Source organism: Seriola aureovittata, chromosome 1 (genome assembly GCF_021018895.1).
Source record: "Seriola aureovittata isolate HTS-2021-v1 ecotype China chromosome 1, ASM2101889v1, whole genome shotgun sequence".
Lineage (NCBI taxonomy): Eukaryota > Metazoa > Chordata > Actinopteri > Carangiformes > Carangidae > Seriola > Seriola aureovittata.
In genome coordinates this window covers 20,081,586-20,106,039 of record NC_079364.1, presented here as the reverse complement: position 1 = coordinate 20,106,039, position 24,454 = coordinate 20,081,586, and the positions used below count along the sequence as shown (strand labels likewise).

Genomic DNA, 24,454 nt, shown 5'->3' with positions numbered 1-24,454 from the left:
GGTTATGCCGCAACATATGACACTGTGTTCACTTTTATGTAACAAAAACATACTGGCATTGTAGTCCACAGGAGGTGTCTTAGTTGGAGTGGCAGAGTCAAACCCATAGAAAACATTTTCATAATAAGCTCTGAAACTGATTGATCTACTGCTGCTGTTCATATCCACTGGAGCCTTTTCTTTCTGGTTTCATTCGCGTCAGGGTTCAGGATCAGGAGGCTCTACTTCACGGTTTATAAGTATTAACCAAGTGTTTTAACATGGGTGCATTTTGTGTGTTGCTGGATTAATTTCTACATCTTGAGAATCCCTGTGTGTCAGAAGCTTGTCCGCCATGTTGTGTAGCTGTAGGAGCTGTGAAGTCATTTTCTCCTGTCGCTGAAAGACTGCATTTACCACAGAAGATCAGTCACAGATATCACTAAAAATCTCACAGGCACCAATTTAAGAGAGTGATGAGCTAAGTCCAAAGATGCTCCACATCTTGGTCTATAACGCCCTTCATTTTGTGTTTTTTTCCTATGCTATGTTCATCACTGGGAGGACCAGGGAAACCACAGCCACTTTAAAATCCTTTTATCTGATTGTTGATCCACCCTTACTTTCTTAAATCTGGGCCATGAGGGTTTTCTGGGCTGGTTTCCAGGGGTGGTTCCTTGTGACACTGTTTCAAAGCAAGAGATCCATATCTTTCCATGTATGATGTTCCCGATTACCGATGCGCAGTGATTATGTTGTCACATTTTTCAGAGCTCTAAATGGCAGCACAAGTCAAAACAGATCTTCCATATTCACTAGAGCATTTATTCCTAATCTGAAGCCAATTTTCCCTGTGATTAATTGGCTTTTAATTGTTGTTGGTTTTCATAATCTAACACAGGTTTTCTTCTCACACCTGTAGTAAAACTAAATAATGTTGGTTAGGCCAGTACTTCAGTACATCAAATAACTTGAAATAATTGACATGACATAGAGATTAAATACACATTGAGGCTATTGTTATCTTAATATTATGATGGATCTTAAATGAGGAGAAAATCTCTCTTTTTTTTTTTAATGATCTGATCTGGTGCTTTTGATCATGTCACATGAACTTCATCAGCAGCTGGATTTTACCCAGTTGACATTGAATTGTTCAACTGAATAACAACTATCAAGGAGAGGCTATACAATGGTGGGAATCTGACGGGTGTGGATGGGAAATGTTGCACTTGAGTTAATAAGTAAATGATGGGTGGAGGCTCAGAGGTTAATGAGTGTTTTATAGTCTTGGCGTGTGTGTGTGTCTGTGTGTATGTGTGTGTCACCTCGCAAACACGGTCCCGCTGCCACCAGGGAAGGTGTATGGATGTTGCTTTCTGAAGACATGGCCAACTCTGCTGCAGGGGATAATCTCCAGACTGCCACCACACTGCCACACGCGAAATGAGATCTCTGAAACACACACACAGACACACACACACAGAAACACACACACACAGACACACAGACACACAGACACAGACAAACACACAGGTCAAAAACAGTTTTCCTTTCCCACACTTGTTCCAACACTGTTTCCATAAAAATATCACAATTAATTCACAGTTAACCGCCTTGAGAGAAGCATGGATCATTCTGTCAGCTGTTTATTCTTAACAATATCCCAACTGAATACAGACAAAGGCAGCAAGGAGACGCAGCTGTTATTATATCATTGTACTGTTTGAAAAATGAGCTCTATTGTGTACACTACGGTGATTCTCACTCAATACTGACTCTAATCATTATCACATTAACACTGTAATTTTCTAAGATCAACTGCACTCTGGAAGACGCATTACTCCATATCTGACCACCAAATTACTGAGGCGTTTTCTGTTTTTTTGTTTTTTTTTATCATAAACCCAGATGATCTCATGAGTTGATCACAGCCTGAGACACATCCCTGGAGCTACTTCAGAACCAAGTCTCATGGGAAAGAGGAGATTTCATATTTAGCTTTTGAGCCAAAAGAACAGCATTTGTGATGGAAAGAAATTGCAGTTATGTGCCTCTTGAAGACCTAAACAAACAGTTTGCCAGTTCCCAAAATATCAAACTAATCTTAAACATGTCTGGAAAAACTCCTGACACATCTGTCACCTTTAGAGTTAGATAGTCAGGGTGTGAGACAACACTTAACAGCAGCCAAGTGTGTTGATGGTAAACAGTGACAGTAGTTCATTTTCCCTGCTCTCAATCACGTTCCTATAGTTGAATTTTTTAACCAAGACTTTCTATTCCTCTGGCATCCATTCCTGAGTCATACCCTCATCCGCTCTACTGTGATTCTACTGATTTCATTCTCCACTGTGGCTCTGCTGAAGCTGCATTTGCACTGCAGTGGCACTCACCCAGGTTCTCTCCTCCCCATACATCCATCATCATGTCATACTTTCCGAGCTGCTCAAAGTATTCCTTATCCATGACGAATAGACCTCCTGCTATCATTGGAGTCCTGCGGGGGCAGAGAGAGAAAGAGGCCAGGTGGATGGAGCGAGGTAGAGAGTGAGATTAGTTATTGATGGCAACTGGCAACCAAAAATGCGTCAGTGCTGTGTGAACACTTAGAGATTGTGTGTGAATGTCTGTCTTACTTTATGGGTGCGATGGGGTTGCCTTGTCTCGCCCGTCTCTGGTCCAGAGTCATGTAATCCCATTTGAACACCAAATTCCAGTCGAAGCCTGCCGACACACACACACACACGCACACGCACACACACACACACACACACACACACACACACACACACACACACACACACACACACACACACACACACACACAGAGGACAAAAGACCAACACCATTATGACCATTAGTTTGGATTAAGTAGCAGTCATTAAATAAATTGTACAACACTTGTCAACAGATCAATCAAACCAAATTTGAAAAACAACTGACATTTCAAATTTGGAAACTTAAACCTGCATTAATTGATTTTTTTGGCCACTTGGGGGCAGAGAAAACCATCCGTCAACAATTTACCGACATATCATAATCTTTTAAGCTGATATGATGAACTTGTTAGCATATTTTTGCCTATTTACACGTCCACCAAACATCGAGCAACATTACCTTTTATTTGGAGTCGTCCTTCTGAATTTAGATCCAATATTCAATCTCTTATTAGTTGTGCTAATGGTCTCCACCAATTCCTGAGGGAAATAACTGGATCTTTAGCTGCTAAACGCTCCATTATGTTCACCAGCTAGTGGCTAACTGTGTGTGTCTGCTGTTTGCTGCTGTGCAAGTGGTGTACAGTGAGTTTTTAGAGCTTCTTTTGCTGAAACCAGCTGCAGCTAAAAACTATGGCGATAAGAGCAGAGAGACTGAACCAAATTCTTTGTGGGTTTATCTCTATGAGTGATCCCTTTCCCAATTACACACAGTCATCTGATCCATTTTAATATAGAAATATTGATTAGTGCACGTTTAAAGATTAAGTAAATAATATTGATTCAGAGGTTAAACAGACTACATGTGGTGAGCTGTGTCACCGCTGTAATAGTTTTATAATCTACTTAAGCTGTTTCATTTCCAGTGTACACTGCATTGTGGGGCAGCGGCCATCAACACCAAATTCAAAAAACAAGCAAATTTATGAAGTACACGGATAATATTTGAGTGTACTTATTTAGTGACTTTATTAGTATGAGAGCACTATATACTACAAACTTTTGACTGGTACTGTACTTAAAATCCAGTTGAAGCTTTAGTGATGTCCCCCACTTGTAAATTGCTTTGGAACTGGAAATGTAAAAATGTAAATAGTATGCAGTTTGGAAGACAGAGTTTATGTGTGTTAAGTCGTTAAACTAAATATGCTGGGTATGGACTTGGCAGACGTGCTTGTGTTGTGTGTGAGACATAACAACGGCGGCCTTAAGTGAAAACAATGAAACACTGGATGCCAAAACAGCAAGTATCAGCGCTGCTAGTAAGAAAACATAACATAAACACACTGTAACTGAGTATTGTGAAAAAGCTAAATAAAAATAAATAAAAAATCTAAAACTTATTTTCTTGTAATTCCTTAAAAATGTAACTAACAAACTGCCTTGTTGCTGAGTGTGTGTGTGTGTGTGTGTGTGTGTGTGTGTGTGTGTGTGTGTGTGTGTGTGTGTGTTCATGTACCTCTCTACTTGGGTACTTTACCTCCTTTCAGATCGGCTGAGGCTCCTACATACTGGAAGTTGTCCATGTTGATGACATCAATAATAGGAGAAACTACTCTGGTCTTATCCTGAAGAAAGGGCAGAGAATAAAATAAAATGAATGAAAACTTTTTCAGCTCTAGGCAAAGTCCAAATGGGAATCACAGGAGATCCAGCTCATACATAAATATTTACAAATAAAAAGGACCAAACTAAGCAAAGCTACCGATGACACCGAGAACTTCACTTCATGTTTTGTGGAATTTTAGAGCAGAAGTAAACATCTCCCTCAAAGCCAATGATTCATATGTTTAGTCTATGGTCTATATTTAGTTTATCACTGTGTTTATGAAGTAGAACAGAAAGTAAAGCAGCCCTGTCTTTTCACATCAAATCAGCTGAAAGCCGCAGAGCTCCATCATACAGTAGTTTAGAGAAAGGGCCGCTCCAGTGGTCTGAATGACAACAACAGGAACAGGCTTCCAGGTACTGAGAGTTTATTTATCTTGGGCTGAGACATTTTGATATGACAGACGACACTTCACCCACACAGACTGCATTTCCCTCTCTTTTTTTTTTAATTAATTTATTTTTTTTATTTGAGTGATTTATTATTGAGAAGAGCAACTAAAGCAAAGAAAAGAAAAGTCAATTAGTCTGACAGCAAAATGTCTTAGATTTGGTTTTAGGAATGAAAAACCAAACAATACAATCAGACTATTCTGTTATATCAGGTATATTTCAAAAACAACCTCCATTTACAATGTCCCACTTCAGATAAGTTCAATCAAGAAGCTCCTTCTCAGGATGTCACAACAACCGCTGGCATCAGCATATGTAAGTGCAGCAACAGGTCAGCGGTGACTTGTGGGGAAAAAAAATACTGGTGTATTTTACATTTGACACGGATCATCAGTGACAAGCTCTAGACAACCAAAAGCCAGTATGCAAGCGGTGCCACAGAGCATTTTAAATGAAAGGAGGAAACACCTCAAAGTTATCTAGGCACCTCAAAGACAAGCCTCTGGATCTGTACACAGAATTCAGGGTGAGTTTCAGTTGCTAACTTCATATTAACATGTTGTCAAACTGTTCGTGTTACTGTCAGTGTTTGTGAATCGTGATGTCTGGCATCTGTTGTAGCAACGGACGGTCCACAAAGGCTAATGTTAGCTTGTTTAGGCTAACGTAGTGGCAGCTCATAATGTGAGCTAGGCCTTCACAACGCTAGCAGGCTACAGTCATTACAGTTCAGTCTGTCAAAATAAAACGCTGATTCTTTTTAAATGAATATTTTCACACATGGGTCTCTCACCATGTTAGTCAATTTAAACGACTGCTTGCACAGGGACAATATGGCTGTGTGTGCATTTGTGTTGTTTTCTGTTTTTTGCTGTGGTATTGAGAATCATGGAATTTGCTAGTATTGACACCGACTACCAAATTTCTGCAGTGGTGAAATCCCTTGCTCCTTCTCTAGTCATTATTTAAAGGCGTCACTGTAAATCTTTTATGGCAATCAGTTTGGGTTTATTATGCTCCAGGATTTTCCTTTTGCTTGCTGTGATTAGGAAAGAAAGACTCATAGACCCTTGAGAGGTCGGTCTCTCTAAAATGAAATAATATCGAGATAAAACTTGACTATTATGGTCGCAGAAGATAAAAATCATCTCACTGCATGACAAAGTGATTACATTCTGCGCTCTGACAGAACTACTGGTCTTATTTTACTCTTAATATAAAAAGATTTATTTTTTCAAATATTTCAGGTCAGAAAATGAAATGTGAAAATCTGCAGCTGTGGTTTTATAATGAGTCCAAACACTCCTGTGTTATTGAAGCGACGTCATGCGTTCTTTGTTTTTCTTCGTTAATAAGACACCGACTGACTACCACCTCCAGGGGTTCTGCTTTGGAGCCGACATCTGACCTCTGTGTGAAAGAGGGAAGTAAAAAACAAATTCCCTGACAGACAGAAAATAACTTTATCACTATTGTGAAGCAATTCAGATCAAGTCTTAGGGAACAATCCTCCCTGAAAACATTTCCATTGTCTTAATGACGATTCTGGGGCATTTTTTTATGGTGTTGGTGTAATAACAAATTGAGATGACATCACATCCACTTAAAGCAGTTACAGTGCCGTTCTTCTTCCAAATGTGAAGTGCACAAACTTCACAGACGTTGAGTGAATATACCAAAAAACTGGAACTGTATTAGTTACAACTAATTGATAGTGATATTATTTATATATTATATATTTTTTCCCCTCACTGTCATTTTTAAAGGAAGCCTGAGAACTTTTTTTCATTACAAGCAGCCTTTAGCAGCCAAACCAGAGTGACCTCATGAAGTGACAAGCTGCTCTACCGGGTGTGTGTTGACCATTCAGACATACAGTACCCCTCTAGTACTACTAAATACCAATATTAATATCTGTGAACCTCTGTATGTGTGTGTGTGTGTGTGTGTGTGTGTGTGTGTGTGTGTGTGTGTGTGTGTGTACCTCAGCGACTCTCTCCAGTAGCGGCTCTAGCCAATGGTCATTACATTCACAGTGAGAATCCAAAAATGTGAGGACTGGTGCTGTGGCAGCATCTGCACCACGAACCCTCGATCGCATCAGTCCTGAGGGAAACATCAATTACAGAAGAAGAAAAAAAAAAAAAACTTTGATTAAAAAGATCCTTCCTGCTACAAAATGTAACAGTTTCATCCCACAGGTCATTTAACAGCACTGGGATATTTTTTGGGGGATAAAAATAAACAACTTTCTAATTACCTTCTCTGCGGTCGTTCCTCAACACACGCACTTTCTCAATCTTCCCCAGCAATGCTCCGTCCTCCGCTGAAACACACACAAAACAGGTGTCACACAGGTGAGACACGCATTACATTTGCATTTACACGCTGAATTCAATAAGTCAGAGTTTGTGTATAATGTGTTTTCGTGCTTTCCTCACAGTTATCGCTGTAGTCGTCAACCAGAATGATCTCTTTGACCAAGTGAGGAGGGCTTTTCTTCAAGACACTACAAAGAGAGAAAGAGGTAAAATAGGGGACGAAGAGAAGTAATAAAGAAGAGAGAATCTCAGCCTACAAATAAAAATAGAAAAGTTTTTTGAGTGGACAGCACATACACCATTCACCTACCTGACCACAGTCCGCAGCAGAGCAGAGCGAGCTTCATTGTGGAAGGTGATGACCACACTGGAGGCTGGTAGGTCCGATTTCCATTGTTTATGTCTGCAACTACAAGCACAAGAAATCATAGAAATTAGGAATAAAAAGACAGAAAAATACAAAATGTACAAACACTCCTACGCGCATAAGCACGCAGCCGAAGGTGCGAGCCAAGCTAATCGCTCGCTAAACAGATCCTCAATACATGAACACAATAAAAGGATTCAGTACACAGCGACACTAGAGTTATGTTCTGCTGAAGCCAGCACTGACATTGGTTTTGCGGACCGCAGGACAAAAATCCCATGAGACTGTGTATAAGTGTGTGTGTGTGTGTGTGTGTGTGTGTGTGTGTGTGTGTGTGTGTGTGTCCAACAGAGACAAATCCTGCCCTGACTGAAAAGCGAGGAGCATCGGTGATAGGACACAACATGAGAGCAGAGTGAGAAGACAGGATGTATGTGTGTGTATGTGTGTGTGTGTGTGTGTGTGTGTGTGTGTGTGTGTGTGTGTGTGTATGTGTATATCTCACATGGTGCGTTTCAAGAAATTAACCTTCATTTTGTGCCAACACAGATGTTTTCCCAGCGTGGCGTTGTATGTAAAGTATATACTATGTATGTACAATATAAAACGTACAGTACACGCTGAATGTACAGTACAGGCCGTCATTGAATCGTCTGTGTGAATGATGTGTGTGTCCTTTTGTCCCTGTTACACATCTGTCAGCATTGGCTATAAAACCCTAAAGAAGGCAATATGGATGTGCATTTATCTCGAGTTGACACCCTCCTCTACATTTATACTGATGAAAAAAAACCTTAATTAGGATCCCTATACTAATACCAGGTAATGTCTCCCTTGTTGTTAACTGAACCTGCATGATTTTATGCATTGCACTGCTGCCACATGATTGGCTGATTGGATAACTTCACAAATAAGCAGGTGCAAAGGTGTTCAGTGTGTGTAGAGCTGTTTAATAGGTTTACAAGTGCTTTTGATCGTGCGTTGAAACCACTGTGCCACTGACCCAGCTACGCTTCTTCTTCTTTCTGGGAAACAGTCACAGTCAGTGCAGCCACATGCTGCGCAAATGACACATCACTACTAGATCAATAGGAGACACATCCCTGTTCTTTTAGTAGGCTAATGGCTCGAGCTGTCTGAGTTAGGTCGATACATCAGGGGGGCCAGACCACTGCCTTCATAAAAAATTGTCTTTGAATCACCCAGTGTGCATCTAGACAGATGACAACGATGGCAGCAGTTTCGCTTATTTGTGTCTCGAGCTGATTTACAGCTAAACTTAGAAGTCACTGTTTGTTAAATAGATTTTAAAAGCAAGTTCAGCATAAATTCAAAGATGGAAACGCAGCACAAAATGATTAATATTAATTTGTGATGTGTCCAGTTGTTGTAATGAAAATAATGATGTGAAATACAGGCCAAAATATCCTAGACCACAATGAGTCCAGTTTTCCACAACGTTGCTGTCCTTCTGTAGCGCGAGTTGAGGCACGGCCAGAAAACAGAAAGCCTGTTACAGTGCAGACGTGTTCCTCTCAGCCAGGGTGTGAAAATAATATCCCTCTGTTCTCTGAGAACAGGTTCGTTCACTGTGTCTTTGAGCATCCTGGCTGGCGGAGCGTGATCTCTCACTTGAAACTAGTCAAGTGTAAAACAGTCACTGTACCACAGGAATCAAACACAGTCAGACGGGGGTTCATTCACTGACTCACACATCAAATTCAGTCCCTTAAGACTTTCAAATTTTGCTTTGATGAAATATGACAATGCTTGGGGTAAGACTCAAAATCAGGTAACACCCAGGTAATTTTGTTCTTGTTATTTCAAGAAAGCCTACAGAAGTCATATAGCTTGTACTGTTTAAAACCTTCACATATCATTTTTAAAAAAGGTGAATGAAAAGTATTTCAAGAACATTTGGCGAACATGTGAATCAAGCTTACTAAAAAGTAATGACAAGATATTAAGTCGTGATTTATTTCTGTCTCCTCATCCATTTAACAAGCAGAACAATCAACAGCTATTAGCAGGGGTTTGTTTTATGAACAGAGCAGACAGTGTGCAGTGTGTGTCTGCTCTGCTGCTACTTCCTGGTTCCATCTGATAGACCACAATAGAGGGAGTTTCCAAGAGATCTTATCCCGTCTGCTTCCAATTAGTCAAATAGACAGATAGCAAAGAACAGCATGTACACACAAAATCCCTGCACACACACATGCAACAGTAACAGGTTAAGAGGGACAACGTCACACACAGTCACAATCGTATCAACTGTAGGGCGTGCATGAGTTAATGACGTGGGCACTCAGCAGAGGTACGTACTGGTCATGTCTTGTGTCAGGCACGGCTCTGTCCATACGGAGTTTGTCGCTCTCCACCTGGTTGAACTTGTTCCTGGCGTATGGATCCTGACCTGGTCGGACCACCGTGGCTCCAACGTATAAATCCTGGTCAAAATCCTGCCAGCGCACTTTACCTGGACACACACACACACACAAACACACAAACATATGAAGCTCACAGCCAATAAACATCCATAGAAGTTGAAGGACACACTACTTCTGTGTTTTTTTGCTTGTAGTTAAGCAGAAATGGTGGGTTGCATGGATGGTGGGAAAGGCTAAAAAAACAAAACAAAAAAACATTCAGTTTCCATTCAGTTGCAGATATTTCAAAACTTAAAATGAAGTCCGCCGGTAAAAGCAAACAGGGTGTTAGGTGAACTGAAACACGCAGCTGTACCATACTGACAACCCTCAAGTTGACAGGTTTGTTTCCGGATTTTAATCTACGTGTTTTTAGCCTGTTTTGTTAAATAGTTATAAATTATGACATGAGTAATTTCCCTTTCCCATTTGTTCTTTATGTTTCAACTTTTAGATGAAACCACTAGAAAACAAATTGCAATCCAGGATTTAATAACTAACATATTCTCAATGCAACTCTCTGGCAGAGGCTTTTATTTTTGGATATGCTGTGTTAATTTAACATGTATTTCACCAAAGATGATGTTTAAACCTTCACAAAGGCTGAAAATGTGTCTCAGGATTGAATGGGATTATACATCAGTGGGAATATGAAATGTAGGCAGCAGCCTGGCTGATGCAAGAATTCTTCACGACTGACAGGAAGGAAACCTTGGCGCTTCAAGTTGCTGCTCGTCAAGGCAGCGACATGGCACTGAGGAAAGCTAACATGAAATTTATGCTGCTTCTTATATATTGAAAAAAATGCAGAACACAATTCAGGAGACAAGGCGAGCCTATTTTAGCAAAGCTAAAAAACACAAAAGAATCAATCAGGGGAAAAAATGCATAAATTTTAGTATTTACTGATTTACCGGCGCCAAAAATATAAGTTTAGAAAGGCACACACTCAGAGCATGTCGCGTCTGTCTGACCAGATTAGTGAGATCATTGTGCACTAAAAAGAGAAAGTTGTCATGTTTAATTTCACAGTTTATCACTGACTACTGAGATACAGACACATGCGAATAATAATGCAACTAATTATACGGGTGCAGCTGCTATGCTAATGGCTTGTGTTAAACATATGGTAGTGTGAGATTACACTATCTCTCAGTATGGATGAGTGTGTGTATGACAGGCAGACAGAGACAGACAGACAGACAGACAGAAACCGAGCCTGACGAGGAGGAAAGAGCCAGTGTGTGTGTGTGTGTGTGTGTGTGTGTGTGTGTGTGTGTGTGTGTGTGTGTGTGTGTGTCTACCCTGACGGCATGTGAATGTGTCTGGCATGCTAATTAGCTGAAGCTTGCGATGATCTGCCTGCGCCTATACAACAGTGCCTCTGAGACAGTGCATGTGTCAGAGTGCTTGATGTCCTTGCTGATATCTATGTTAAGTGGCAGCGAGTAATTAATGTGGTGAAATTAATGTTTCAACCTCTCACTCTGGGAGTCTCTAACTCAGACTCATTCTTTCACCAATTCCTTTATACGCCGAACCACTCAGAGCAGATTAACTGTCCTTTTTCTCACTGGGTTTACTCATTCAGTCGACATTTTTCCAATACTCTCTCAGACCACCTTACCAGGTACACCCATTGAGACCCAGCTGGTGGTTTGTTGATCTAGACCCTCAGAGTCTGTACTGGTGAATGGTGTGGTCTGTTGTTTGCCTTTACGGTTTTCTGTTTCCCTCTCGTCACTGAGCTGTTTCCACCCACAGCTGGTGACTGGTTGCTTTTGTTTGTTGCAACATTTTCTGTAAATCCCTTGATGCTGTCGTGTCTCCAACTGATGGTGGCTGGCAGGCAGGACGCTGTATCCTTCCTTCCATCTGTACTGAACCATGAAACCTCCACCTACCAGCTCAGACGAATGTGTCTTACTCAAATACTCAAATAAAACCAGGCTGGAAAGCAGTGTTTCACACTGTTGTGGAAAAAGTTGCTCTGTTTAGAGAAATAAACACTGTGGACAGAAATAAACACACAAACCACTGATGGTTGAGGAAAATTAAATGTGTTGCATACAGGCCCCTACAACCTTAAAACCAAGGAGATAATCTCCTCCAACAAAAGTAGCTAATGTATAGCTTTCTTTAAAACAAAGCTGAAGGCCATGATTGGCCTTTTGCCCATAAACAGCATAATATTAACCAATTCACAAGGAGCCATGAACTGTCCACGAGCAACAGTCACTAATATAAACCAATCGGGATGAACACAGGACTGGTTACCGTTGCCAGGGAAAAGATGCCTCAACACAGAACATCTGGATTGCATTAGCATGATGTTTTCATTTTCTTCAGTTAGCCACATTTCAATACAACTACCATAGGTGCAGAGTTTGTCCTGAAAGCACACTATTAAAAACTATGAAACAAAGAATAATGATAAACAAATGATTGATACTACCTTCACACACAAGCATCATTGATGGATGTGGTCAGGTGTGTCAAAGGAGAGCTTTGCTGTACCTGTAACCACGACCTACAGTGATGTCACAGGCTCCTGCAGTACACTTCTACATCACTGCAGCAAGGTGAGAAGTTAAACCACAAAAAAATATAATAAATTTGAGTAAAACTGCAACAATTAGTTGATTAATCAATTAATCAACTGACAGAAAATTAATCAGCAAGTATCCATTCTTCCAGCTTCTCAAATGTGCTGCCTATCCTACTTTGATATCACTTGAACGTGCGTGTCCTCAGGTTTTACACTGTTGGCCAAAAAGAACAAGCAATTTGAAGACGTCACCTTGGTCTCTAAAATAGTTTTTGAAATTTTTCACGTTTTATAGACCAAACGATTATTGATCAATCAAGAAAATAATCTGCAGATTAATCCATTCATGAAAAGAAGACACGTTAGTTTCAATCCTAAATAACAAGATCCATTCGCTTCCTTTTTCTGTGGCTTTAAATCACATCAGACAGTCTCCATTAGTGATGAGAGATGTTCTTTCATGACTTTATCATCCATCTTTTTTATCTCAGTCTCCTTCTTCTCTACCACCTCCTACTTTTCACCTAATTCTCACTCCTTCTTCCTTCTCCTCTTCTTGTGTGTGTGTGTGTGTGTGTGTGTGTGTGTGTGTGTGTGTGTGTGTGTGTGTGATGTTGTGATACGCTGCCATCGTTGAGTTTAAAGTCACCCTGAAGTTGAAATGCCCCCACTTCAACATTCAAATTGGATTCCGTTTCTCCTGCCGGATCAGATAAGAGTGTGTGTTCAGCGTTCGCAGGCCACAGTCTTGTGAAGGAGGGGCGGCGGCGGCAGCTGCTTTGAGCCAAGCTGAGGATGAGAGCTGAATGAAAAATCACTGCTCTGATGCTCTTTCTGCTGTGACTCCTCTGCTCTGCTCGACTCTGTTAGACTCTGAAACAATGTTTCTCAAAGTCTGGGTGGAGATGCATAGTTGGGTTTGCGGGAAGATTAAAATGGATCACTGAATTATTCTGGATAAATTAGTGGCTCCAACTTCTGACGTATGTTATCACACTGCTGGCTGCATTGAATTGTCGTCTGTCTCTTTCTCTGTGGTTATCTGAACATGGTAGGGTTAGAGAAGCTACGGATGTTCATGTTCTCCTGGTAATAAAACTGAAACTATACCACTGTGTTACGACATGTCAAAAAGGAAATGGTTTTTTCGACTGTGGTGTACAATGTCTACCATGCACATGGTTTAAATTTGTCCTGCCTTTCCCTTTAGTACAATCACAAGCACAAACAATGAGAGGGTGAACTCTCATGAGATCAGAGGGAGATCCTGCTCAAACATCCTGCTTATAAATGACAAAAAAAAATCTTGTTTTTTTTTTTTCTTAAGACAGGAAAAAAATTAGTTTGTCCCCTTAATATATGCAAATAATTGTAATTATTAACAGTATTTTATTATTTCCAGACTAAGTTGTGGTGTGGTGGTGGTAGTGCATGATGGGAAGTGAAGTTTCCTACCTGGCGGCAGAGTCTCCAGGCCTTGAGCCTTGTCATCAGAGCTGCGAGCTTTACTCCTACTAGACGAGTCACTGGAGCCCCAATCATCCTGAAAGAAACAAGGCAAACAGTAAGACATACATCGGAGTAGAGTGAATGAGACACACCTCATTAAAGACATTTTTTTTTTAAGAAATTAGAGAATTCGGTCTGTAAATTTTGTAAAACTGTGAAGACAGTTAGGAGAAATGTGAGAGTAAAGCTGGCGTGTGAGCTTGTAATTAAAGCTTTTAATGCAGGTGTGAATCTGCACCAACATTTTATTCCAAACCCTAAAGAGAAAACGAAACGTTTGAGCACTTTATCCAATAAAACACTTAACCGATGAGACCAAATTCAGAGTAAGAGTGATTTGTGATCCTATTAGCCCGAGATGCTGATCAATCAAAGCTGTCTTTTATGGCATTGCACTTAATAAGTAAACCAATTCACATCCACGCCTCATCTCATTAAATCATCAGTTCACTTATCTGGTCCTTCATTCATCCGTGGCCTGATAATTAGACCGAATGCCTGTTTTGTTTCACATCATTCAGCATTTAAATCACCATATGTGCAGTGATTCGGAGATCTCAACCGGGCTAAGTCATCCACTCCTTCATTCACCCATTCACTCATCCGTTCCTTTCATTTCCTCCTGTCCATTCATTATCTCGTTCACTCATTTCTACCCATCCCTCCGGACGTCATCAGTGAACTGAGAAAAACAGTCATGCCCTCACCATTTACACAAAGGGACAGATGACCAATCCCTGCCTCCTTGTCCATCTATGTTAGCATTAAAACCCACTGGATCAATACACTGGCAGGCACGGCAATTAGTGCCCTTCACTCCCCGTCCAGACCGCTGCCCTCGACTTCAGAAAACTATTGCCCAGCGCTTGTATTTGCTCTCTAGGTCTCTTTCACCTTCAGCTTCTCCAAAATGCTTTATTGATCTGTTTTCTTTACTGCCACAGGAGACCTAAAGACAGTTCGAGACCATCATAGACGATATTAAACAATTCATTTCTACACCTGAGGGACGTGGAAAAGGGATTTTCACACTATTTTATTTTTTTTTTTTTTAATGCTTTTTATGCCTTTGCATTCCTAGCAGCAAAATAACTGCTGCTGTTTTCCCCCCGACTTTCACAGATCGTTCCACTCCACGCCAACATCTCCATTCATCTGCAGCGGACGGCTCGTCAATCTGTTCTAAAACTACACCCATTTTCCAGTGACTGCAATAAGATTAGACTCTCGAACACCCACGACCACTATAAACAATCCTACATCAATTTCTGTGCGTGTTCACAACAGCTGAGTGTGTGCACAGTCACATAGTAATGCTCAGTGTAGGATGAAAACTGAAGCTGTCTACATGCTTGCTGTAGAAATACAGATTGACAGGCTCTGAGGGAAAACAGGACACAAATTTCAGGTAAAATAGATCTCCAAATTGCTTTTGGACTTGGCTTTTTTGGGTGGTTTTTTCTTTGTAGAAAAGGCTTTCAAGCTAATGTTTTACAGTCAACCCTTCAGACCGTGCCATGGCTCCGAACTCTGAGCTGGTTACAAAATCCTCCACCGTTATAGCTGATGGAGCAGAGATTACAAAGTGAGGAACTTGTGTTTTCCCTGCTTTTGGGTATCAGTAAACAAGCTGGTGTGATTTTGTCAAATTTTGTCAGCTGTTGCGGGTTAGACACCACCGTGATGTGATTTTAAGAACGTTAAGCACCGACAGAGACCTAATGAAGTCGGCTGAGGTGTGTCTTGCTCTCTGTCAGATCAAGTTGATTATATCTGTCATGTCCTCGGGCTCTTCTGAGTCTCATCCAGACAAAGTTGTATTAAACATACTGTAGAGTCATGTTATTAGTTGCACATGTGCTAGATGAATCAGGAGGTCGGCAGGGACAAAGGTCTGTTAGAAGCATGTTCGCTAAATGTGCAGTCTCGGTGTAAGATAATGGTAGAGCCATAATATCATCACATTCTCTCAAAAATACTGTTATACGGTAGATCTCAGCCTCCAACATTGACTTCCATCGTGTCAGTGCTACACAACTCCAACCTGCTGACAATCTACCAAACGACTTTTGATAGATCTGATAGTTTGAGCAGCTGTTCTCAATTTACAATCAGTTTACAGGAAGAGTACTTCAATGAAACACATCTGGCTGAACAAGCAATTAAAAAAAAACGAATATTGCGAACAGCCTGTTGAACATCGACTGTCGAGAGGCGAGAAAACATCTTTCTTAATGTTAGGAATCTTAACGTGTTAAATTACATCTGGGAATAAAAAAAGGTGAGTTTCTGCATCCTCGTGCTCCTGAGGAGCGAGTGAGGGGAACAGAGCAGCGAGTCATTTCCCCTGCTGTGCTTGTGAAAGCCAAATGGCTGCAGAGTTGTAAGTTCCACTTTCACTTGTTGTAGCTGCAGAAAATCACCAGTTTACTTTTTTCCTTTTAAACAAACAGGCAGCTGAAAATGAAATGGGAGATAAGAGTGAGTGAAACAGAGAAAAACAAAAAGCAGGCAAAACCAAATTTGAAATAAACAGAAGGAAAAAAGAGTCGACCAGACACAAGTGATCAGAGACAAAGTGAAATCCTCCATCTGTGTGCTGCCTGATTCCCATCCAAGCCCCCTGTGATTTATGGGAATCGCCCATCACAAATCGCACTAAGACAGAAGGCATTAGGAGATGATGAGAACAATGCAGTGCTTTAAGGGCCAGTTTGCGTGATTTATCAGCAAATGGCTGCTATAAATATGACTTATTGCTGATCGAAACGTGATTTAAAAAAGGGCAAGTAGGGAGCAGATGTTGGGAGAGCTATTTTTACAACTCACATCACATGAATGGCTTTGAAAACCTCTTTGTGAAAATGGCTTCAGCCTGTATCTGCCTCCCCTACAAAACACAAACATGACTGATTAGAACTGCACGCACACACACAAACACATACCTTGGTCTACCAGCTGCAACCAGAAATATTCAAAACAGAGAAAATTGTTCTGACTGAATGTTAATAACCCTTTAACACCCAGTCCTCCTCCCTTTGTTTTACTTTTCATGTAGATATGAAAAGATAATTTAATTCTACCGTCTGACAATATTATATATGTACACACATGGTATCAGCTTTTTCTAACACTTAATTGAAGCTTCTGTCGATATTTACAGAGTCATGTTCAAACTGAAGACTCTCACCATTTCATGAAATGGAAATATTCTAGACGTCTAGTGCATCATTTTATAACCATTTCCGCCAAAATTTGTGATCTACACTACAATTAAAAATCATCGTTTGAAGCAAACTTGGCTGCACAGCATGAGTTTGTAATGACTGACTCGTCAACAGGTCAGTGATGTTTACTCCTTCTCCGGTCTGCATCCTCTCTTCCTCCTTCTTTCTGTCTCTCAGGTCTGTACGTCTCTCACTTTATTTTTCCCTCCTCTGCTGCGTCACTTAGGCAGCCTTTTACTTAGTCTGCCATCTTGCAGATGGCCATGACACATAGGGGCACAACGACACACTTCATACGCACGCTGAATTTCAAAACACATACGCACACTTCAGTGGAGCACATTTAAGTGGCGGTGTACAGCCAGTTTCTTGGCAGCTCTCTGGTCAGCGAGAGAAGAGCAGAAGTGCATCTTAGAACGGCTCTATCGAGAAAAGACGGGCGGGCAGGGTTTTGTTTTAAATATCTGCTTGAGTAATAGCTCCTTTTGTTTTGATTGGTTATCTCTCTCTCTCTCTAGTTTAATCTGCCTTTTAATGAATTACTGTTGGTCTGTTTTCCTGGTTTGAGCCACCTAACAACCCTCGAGGGTGAACGTGTCCCTGCGGTGTGTGTTTGTTGCTTTGCTTTGTTGCCGGTTCTTGAAGGGCAGCATCAAGCATCTTAATGCACACACGGAGACAAAGCATTTATATTCGCTAATGTGACGACCCCTGTCCTTTCCTGTCAAACTGTTTGGGCTGCCTTATGGGTGGGGCAGGGGATCATCTTATCACCTGGGCCCATGTTACAAGTCTATAAAAGCTCTGGCTTGATGCTGCCAGTCCCTCTCTCACCTTCCCTGCGGGCAGCCACTTAGTGGGGATGTTTTCAGCTTTTGTTCTTTCCTTGTACTTTGTTTTCATGCACTTACAACACTTGCTCACACTCGTCACACTCATGCACTTCCTACACTGCCGGGTCTTCTGACATTCACACTTCATGAATTATTGAGTTTTGCATTTAGATATCCTCAGTTTGTTAAACAAACAATTTCTGTTTGGCTGCTGAGAACGGTGTGTCTCCCACTTTTTGTTATGGCCGTACGAGCCCCGCTGTGCCACCAAGAGAAGAAGGACAGTTTTGTGGGTTTTTGGTGTCACGCTGCAGCGCAGGGTGACAGGAAGTTAAATGGGGCAGTGAAAAAATGACACTTGACAGGTCACGAGGAAGAGTCTCACAGTATGACAAGTACATGCTATATGCCACTTTAAATTAATTAACACACTGAGGCTGTCAAAATGAATTCCAATATTTAAATTTCAGTCGGACGTCAAAAGAGCAGAACGAATTAGAGACTGAATCCGCCTGTTGCACACGTCAAAAACAGCAGTCTCTATCTTCTATTTAAGGGCTGACTGTACTGAATGCATTTCTGGCTCCTTCATATAAACTGTGAAGACAAATGAGAGTACTGCTCCTCTTCACTTCTGCTTTATGTCACATTTAAGATTTTTTCTTGTACATTTTTAACAAGGGCTGAACAATCAATCCAAATATTATCAAAATCGCAAAAGTGCAAAATCCAAATCGCAAGAGCTGCAATTTGTTTGATAAAGGTAAAATGTGTCACAACACACTATAAACAAAGTGATGCTACAGAGACGCACCAGCCTACAAATCATATTCTCCGGATGTAAAGGAACATGCTATTACATACAAACCCAAAAATAAACATCATTTATATATTTTTTCAGTGAAAATTAAATGCAAAAATGACCAATCCAACTGAAATTGTGACTCATGTCACAATATCTTACAAAATAATTGCAATATGATTTTTTTTGGGATATCCTTCAGCCCTAATTTTAAAATAAATAAATAAATAAATCTCAGTTCGGGTTGTTTTGGTCCATTTTTGGTCAATTCATACTCAATGTTTTGTTTTAGGAGCGATTCCCAGTCCTAACAGGCGTTTTCTCTCTGCCAACTGAAGGATCTCCGCGGGGCACAACAGAGCTCTCACACCTGCTTCCCTGATAATGGGATGGACTTTAAGCCCTCAACAGATCAGACCAAGCATGCGTGTGTGTGTTAACAAGTGTCAGCTCATATTTGTGTATGTCGGGGGTTTGAGAGCTCACATGCATTAGTGTGTCACTCCGGTTTACCCGCACACTTTGAGCACTTATCTGACTGTCTGCGACTAAATGTGTGTGTGTGTGTTTGTGTGTTTTATCTAGTGTTGGATGAGACTCTAATAGTCCGAGTATAATCCACAGTAATCTGATCATATCCACTGATAGATTAACTCAGATACGAGCCAAGGGTTCACCAACACACAACACAAGTACTCCTGGGCATGAGCGACACACATACATAAATGCATGACATGCACAAACCCACAAACGCTACACACATTATTATAAAGCCACACATTTTAACAGTGCATGGAGAGAACATCTTTACACCAGTCAATTACGGGCAAAATATACGTTATGATGGAATTTCTACAGTACTACATTCAAACTCAGGCCAAAACTGGTTTTGATTTCACAGTGTAAATCCAGATTAAACCATGTTTCTGATACAACATGCAGTGCCAATGATCTGATTTGCTTTGCAGGCTAAATTCATAACAAAATCCCCCCAAGAGACAACAGTACAGCAGAGGACATCAGGCATAACTGCAGCAGGGAGATGAAGTAATAAAACACACTGATGGACAGCAGCACACAGTGATGATACAAGACGGTGCTTACTGAAATCCCCGCTGAAATTACAGTTTGTTACTCTCTTTAGTGTTAGACTAGCACGTCTTGTATTTGTTCCATGCTGTGTTGAAAACAGGGCTGATGCCTTTGTTTTTCAACTGTGAAAGATCCGTGCTAAATTAAATTATTGACCAAATTAACACTAAAAATATGTGAGGCTGTATTCACATACTGTACTGTGCATCAGTTTTGTATGTATTTGGTCATAAACCAGAGAACTGGGCAAATTAAAATTAAACTGATGATGATGATGCAGAGTCAGTCAGAGGATCATTCATGTGGACATGAATATCTGTAAAGAACTTCATGAAAATCAATCCGGTATTTGTTCAAACATAACTGTGATACAAGAGGAAAATGTCTGGATGAAATTACATGAGAATCCAATAGTTGTTGAAATATTTCAGTAAAGTGGTGGATTGGACCACGCTGCATGTCCAAAAATAAATCTGAAGAGAAACAAAATGCACATATTATGTGCCTCACCCCCCACTTTAATTCAGTCCAGAAATGCATAATTATATTTAATGTGTCCCGTGTGTTAATGTCCCCCAAACCCAGAAAGCAATGTTGCTGGTTTCCAGTTAAGTATGTTGTTGTATGTAACACATGCTGTTCGGTGCAGGCGCTCGCCCCCACAGCGCGGCGTACAGCAGCGAGTGCTGTTAGTGATTAGAGAAAACGTCCTTCATGTGGATGGCTCAGGTTCAAGCCCCTGTGACAGCCAGCGTCTGTCCTGCTGAAGTGTCCTTAAGCAAGACACTGAATCCAGATAAGCTCCAGCCCTGGTGCTCGGTGAGCTGCGCCTGACCTTTGACCTCCCGGAGGAGAGAAAAGAGAACTGTCCCCGGGGGGAGGTTCATAGTAATTGCATAAACACACACACTGGTCGTCCCGGAGAGAATCAAACCACAATCAAAAAAAGGCTTTAAAAACAAAATGTTACAACCATCATTTTACTTCCACATCACTTCCTGTTCAGATAAATATCAAAAATGGCAGAAGAACTCATCTTACGTCACCCGAACCCCTCCGGATCACATCTCCTCCTCTCCTCTCTCGACTCGAGACAAATCTACTGAAACCTACGTCTAAAAACACACTCCCCTTTTCCTCAACAGGGTTACCATCGATGCACTGTGGTCTCGCCTCCTATGGAAATCACACCACGTTAAATGTCTTAAATATTAATGTAAAATAAACCCAAACGTAGCATATAACTGCATGGTAAGAATATTTCTGAAAGAAGGCTGATTATAAAATATTAATTCTAATTAAGCACCGTCTACACTTTAATTTAAAGCATAGACAAAAGATTTTATCATCACCTGAAGCCATTTCTCTTCTCCAGACTTGACTCTGGGATGAACTCGCTGAACTTCAAGAAGCAAGGGAAAACTGGAGGCAACCAACAAATCACCACATAGAGGAACAAAGACATACACTTCATTTATGTGTCACTGTGAAGCCTGGAAGGACACATTTCACTCTTATTAATAAGGGAGGGTGGGTGCTTCAAAGTCTGAACCAAATGACATTTCCATTCCTAAAGCCATTAGCACAGCTAACAACCTCAGAACAAGGACATGCAGTTCACCAAAGACCGACAGAAGATAGTTAAGAAACTGAAACGGGATTATTCAAACATTATAGACCACAGAAACCCAACTTTTAAATCAGCTCCTATAATTTTCCTAATCTTCACAGTTCATGAAAAGCAGTAGAGAGGCAGACTTACTCAAGGAACTTCTGCTTCTCCTGAACTCTAGTTCAGAGAGTTTATAGAGCGGGCCTGTGTAGATGTGACTAAGTGTCACATGGTCCGTCACTAAAAACAAGGAGAGTTTTGTTTGCTGGAAGACAAACAAACTGGAAAACAACAATTAGATTGCAACTACCACCACCAACCCACGTCTCCGATGCAATACCCCCTCCCCAACATATACGCTTTATTAGCAGGAAAACTAAATTGGGGACATGGTGTGTTTTGCACAAAAGTGTGACATCTTCATCCGCATGAGACAGTGAGACTGCACACGTTCCCACTGTGACCGTGTTAATATCCCTGATTCAGGCTCCCTGCGGTGATGCTGTCCTCTCCGGCTGGCACTGCAAGTTGTTTATCCAGGAGAAGAAAGAATCTAGAACAAGTCACATTTTTTTCCCTCTTCTTTAATCACAGCTCGGTGTCCTCGGGCCACACACACACACACACACACACACGCGCGCGCGCGCACACACACACACACACACACACACACACACACACGCGCGCACGCAGGCACACACTCACACACACAGTATCTTCTGGCAGTAGTTCAACATGAAAGGATGAAAGAAGCTTGTTGCTGAAAACAAGTCCTAAAAAAACAGCCATAACCAGGATGTAGTTACACACAGCTGAGGTGGGAGGATGTAGACTGATGTACGAGAATGTGTTTTGGCGTTTGTGGTCGTTTTGTTGTGCCTCCCAGCAAAGCTTTCCAGCAGTATGTTGTTGAAGTTCAACCTGCTGAGACTAACTGATTTTGTGCCTGCATAGCAGCAAACTTTGGAATAAAACTGTCAAATTACATATGGCTGAACCTTTCACCTGCGAGCACCCCCCCCCCCCAGTTTCTCCAAACTTCATCTCATTGTAATGCCTCTCATCTCCCTCTTCCTCGACTCGACTCCCTGCAGCTCTTTGTCATGTGGTGGCGTCTCCTCTCGTCTTGCTGATTCTGCTTCTCTCTCATTTTTTCTTCTCTCGATATGCCACCTCCACTGATCAGCCCTCGTCTCATACTTTTCACTCTGCTTTTCCTTACTCACTAAAGTGACATAATGAATTTTAGCTTGTTACTTCCTCAAGATGCTGCAGGATACAAACTCACTTTCTACTCTCCGACAAATCAGAGTACGCTGCTTTGGCTTAAAGTCTCTAAATGAAGTGGAAACATCTCGTCTTCGACATGCCAGCTTTTCAGAAACTCTGTTCGAGACTCTGCTTGAACTCTTAATGTTTTAATTTATCTGACTTCTCCTGCTAAATACTGCTGAAGGGAAATATTACAGCAGAACGTTATGCACATGGCTGATTAAACTCTCGCCCTTAATGGTTAGCAGACGTCTTAGATCATCTCCTTCTGAGAGCAAGGCAGATAAAGAGTGACAGGAAAATTGAAAATGACAAGACAGCACAGCAAAATGATGCAATAGTCAGCCAATGGGAGATTTATCCACGTCCATTAAGTCATACACTTTTAGTCGAACATATGATCTGTCCTTCACCTGCTACACAATCTGAGCAATGCTGGCCAGGGTGAGTGACTGAGAGAGGAAGGTGGATGATGGTGGATGATGTCCCCGGACCAGTTTTCTACAATTTCCTACGAGTCTGCCAACATAAACAAAGACAGGAGCTTAGGTGTAAAACCACTTTAAGCCACCATCCACACTGGAGTTAAGACAGGACGCTTTCTCTCTGACGTTGAGCAGGCAGATAAGACACACTGATGAGAACAGTCACTGGAAGATGGCTTTGACTTGCACGCACACACACACGACACTGCAGTGCATTTTCCCACACATGCAGAGGAAGACATTAGTCTTCATGCTTGTGTTTGTAAAAGCTCCTTTAGTGGTCTCTCCAGTGCACAGACAAAGTACAGGGACAGGTCGTCACAATCAGAGCTGTTGTTAACCTCCTCCTGGTCAGATCAGGAATATATTCACATACATCAAACTAAATACTCAAGCTCCACAAAGTAGTGAAACAACAGGACTTTCTTTCAAGGCTGTTAGAGATCACATTTAAAGACATCTTTTCTGTTCCACTTGCAACTAATTCCTCCAGAGGAAATAAATCAATCAGTTATTTAGAATACAAGTATCTTTCCATAACCTGCTCATCTTAGTTGGCTGGAAGGGCACACTTGTCTACACACAAATGTAAACTACAGTACTCCCAAAGAAAAAGAAAGAGGAGAAAATACATCTATGCAGATTTTCTTCAAGTCTTCAAGTTGCTCAGTCTACCAGCCCTGGATGAAAAAACACACAGTACGGCTCTCTGTCTGTCTGACATCTAATAAGGCATGACAGAGGGAGAAAGTTATCCAAAACATCACAGAAGTATCAGAAGTGTGTCAGACAGACAGACAGACACAGACAGACACAGACACACACAGACACACACACACACACACAGACACACACAGACACACACAAGCCCCTGCTGATGCATGGCTTTAGGAGATGCCTGCTCTGCTTCAAACACGTGGAGCAGCTCATTAGGCTGCTGTGTAACTTTAAAATAACGTCAGTCCATAATAAAACCTCTGAACTAGAGAGAAAGAGAGAGAGAGAGAGAGAGAGAGAGAGAGAGAGAGAGAGAGAGAGAGAGAGAGAGAAGGGGAGAGGACAACAAAGATGGGAGTGGGGCTGTTTGTAAAATCCACAAGACTTCAACCCTGAAAGCCCCTTCAACTTCACTCGCTCGAGAGTTCAGACTGCACTGAGCAAACTGTGACAAGTCGCACCAGGGTGTGTGTGTGTGTGTGTGTGTGTGTGTGTGTGTGTGTGTGTGTGTGAATGCATGTGTGTGAGTCTGTGTGTGCACAC

The 24,454-nt window shown here is 41.3% G+C and overlaps 1 protein-coding gene across 1 annotated transcript in view; it reads right to left on the bottom strand.

Moving 5' to 3' along the window:
* galnt2 (UDP-N-acetyl-alpha-D-galactosamine:polypeptide N-acetylgalactosaminyltransferase 2) overlaps positions 1-24,454 on the bottom strand; it is a 53,763-nt gene that overhangs the window by 10,799 nt on the left and 18,510 nt on the right. The window contains exons 2-11 of the mRNA XM_056379378.1: positions 13,818-13,905; positions 9,711-9,864; positions 7,332-7,430; positions 7,142-7,209; positions 6,961-7,026; positions 6,685-6,806; positions 4,180-4,267; positions 2,619-2,706; positions 2,376-2,479; positions 1,308-1,434 (exon numbers count right to left, since the gene is read on the bottom strand). Coding sequence (XP_056235353.1) covers positions 1,308-1,434; positions 2,376-2,479; positions 2,619-2,706; positions 4,180-4,267; positions 6,685-6,806; positions 6,961-7,026; positions 7,142-7,209; positions 7,332-7,430; positions 9,711-9,864; positions 13,818-13,905 — 1,004 coding nt within the window. The remainder of the gene's footprint in view (positions 1-1,307; positions 1,435-2,375; positions 2,480-2,618; positions 2,707-4,179; positions 4,268-6,684; positions 6,807-6,960; positions 7,027-7,141; positions 7,210-7,331; positions 7,431-9,710; positions 9,865-13,817; positions 13,906-24,454) is intronic.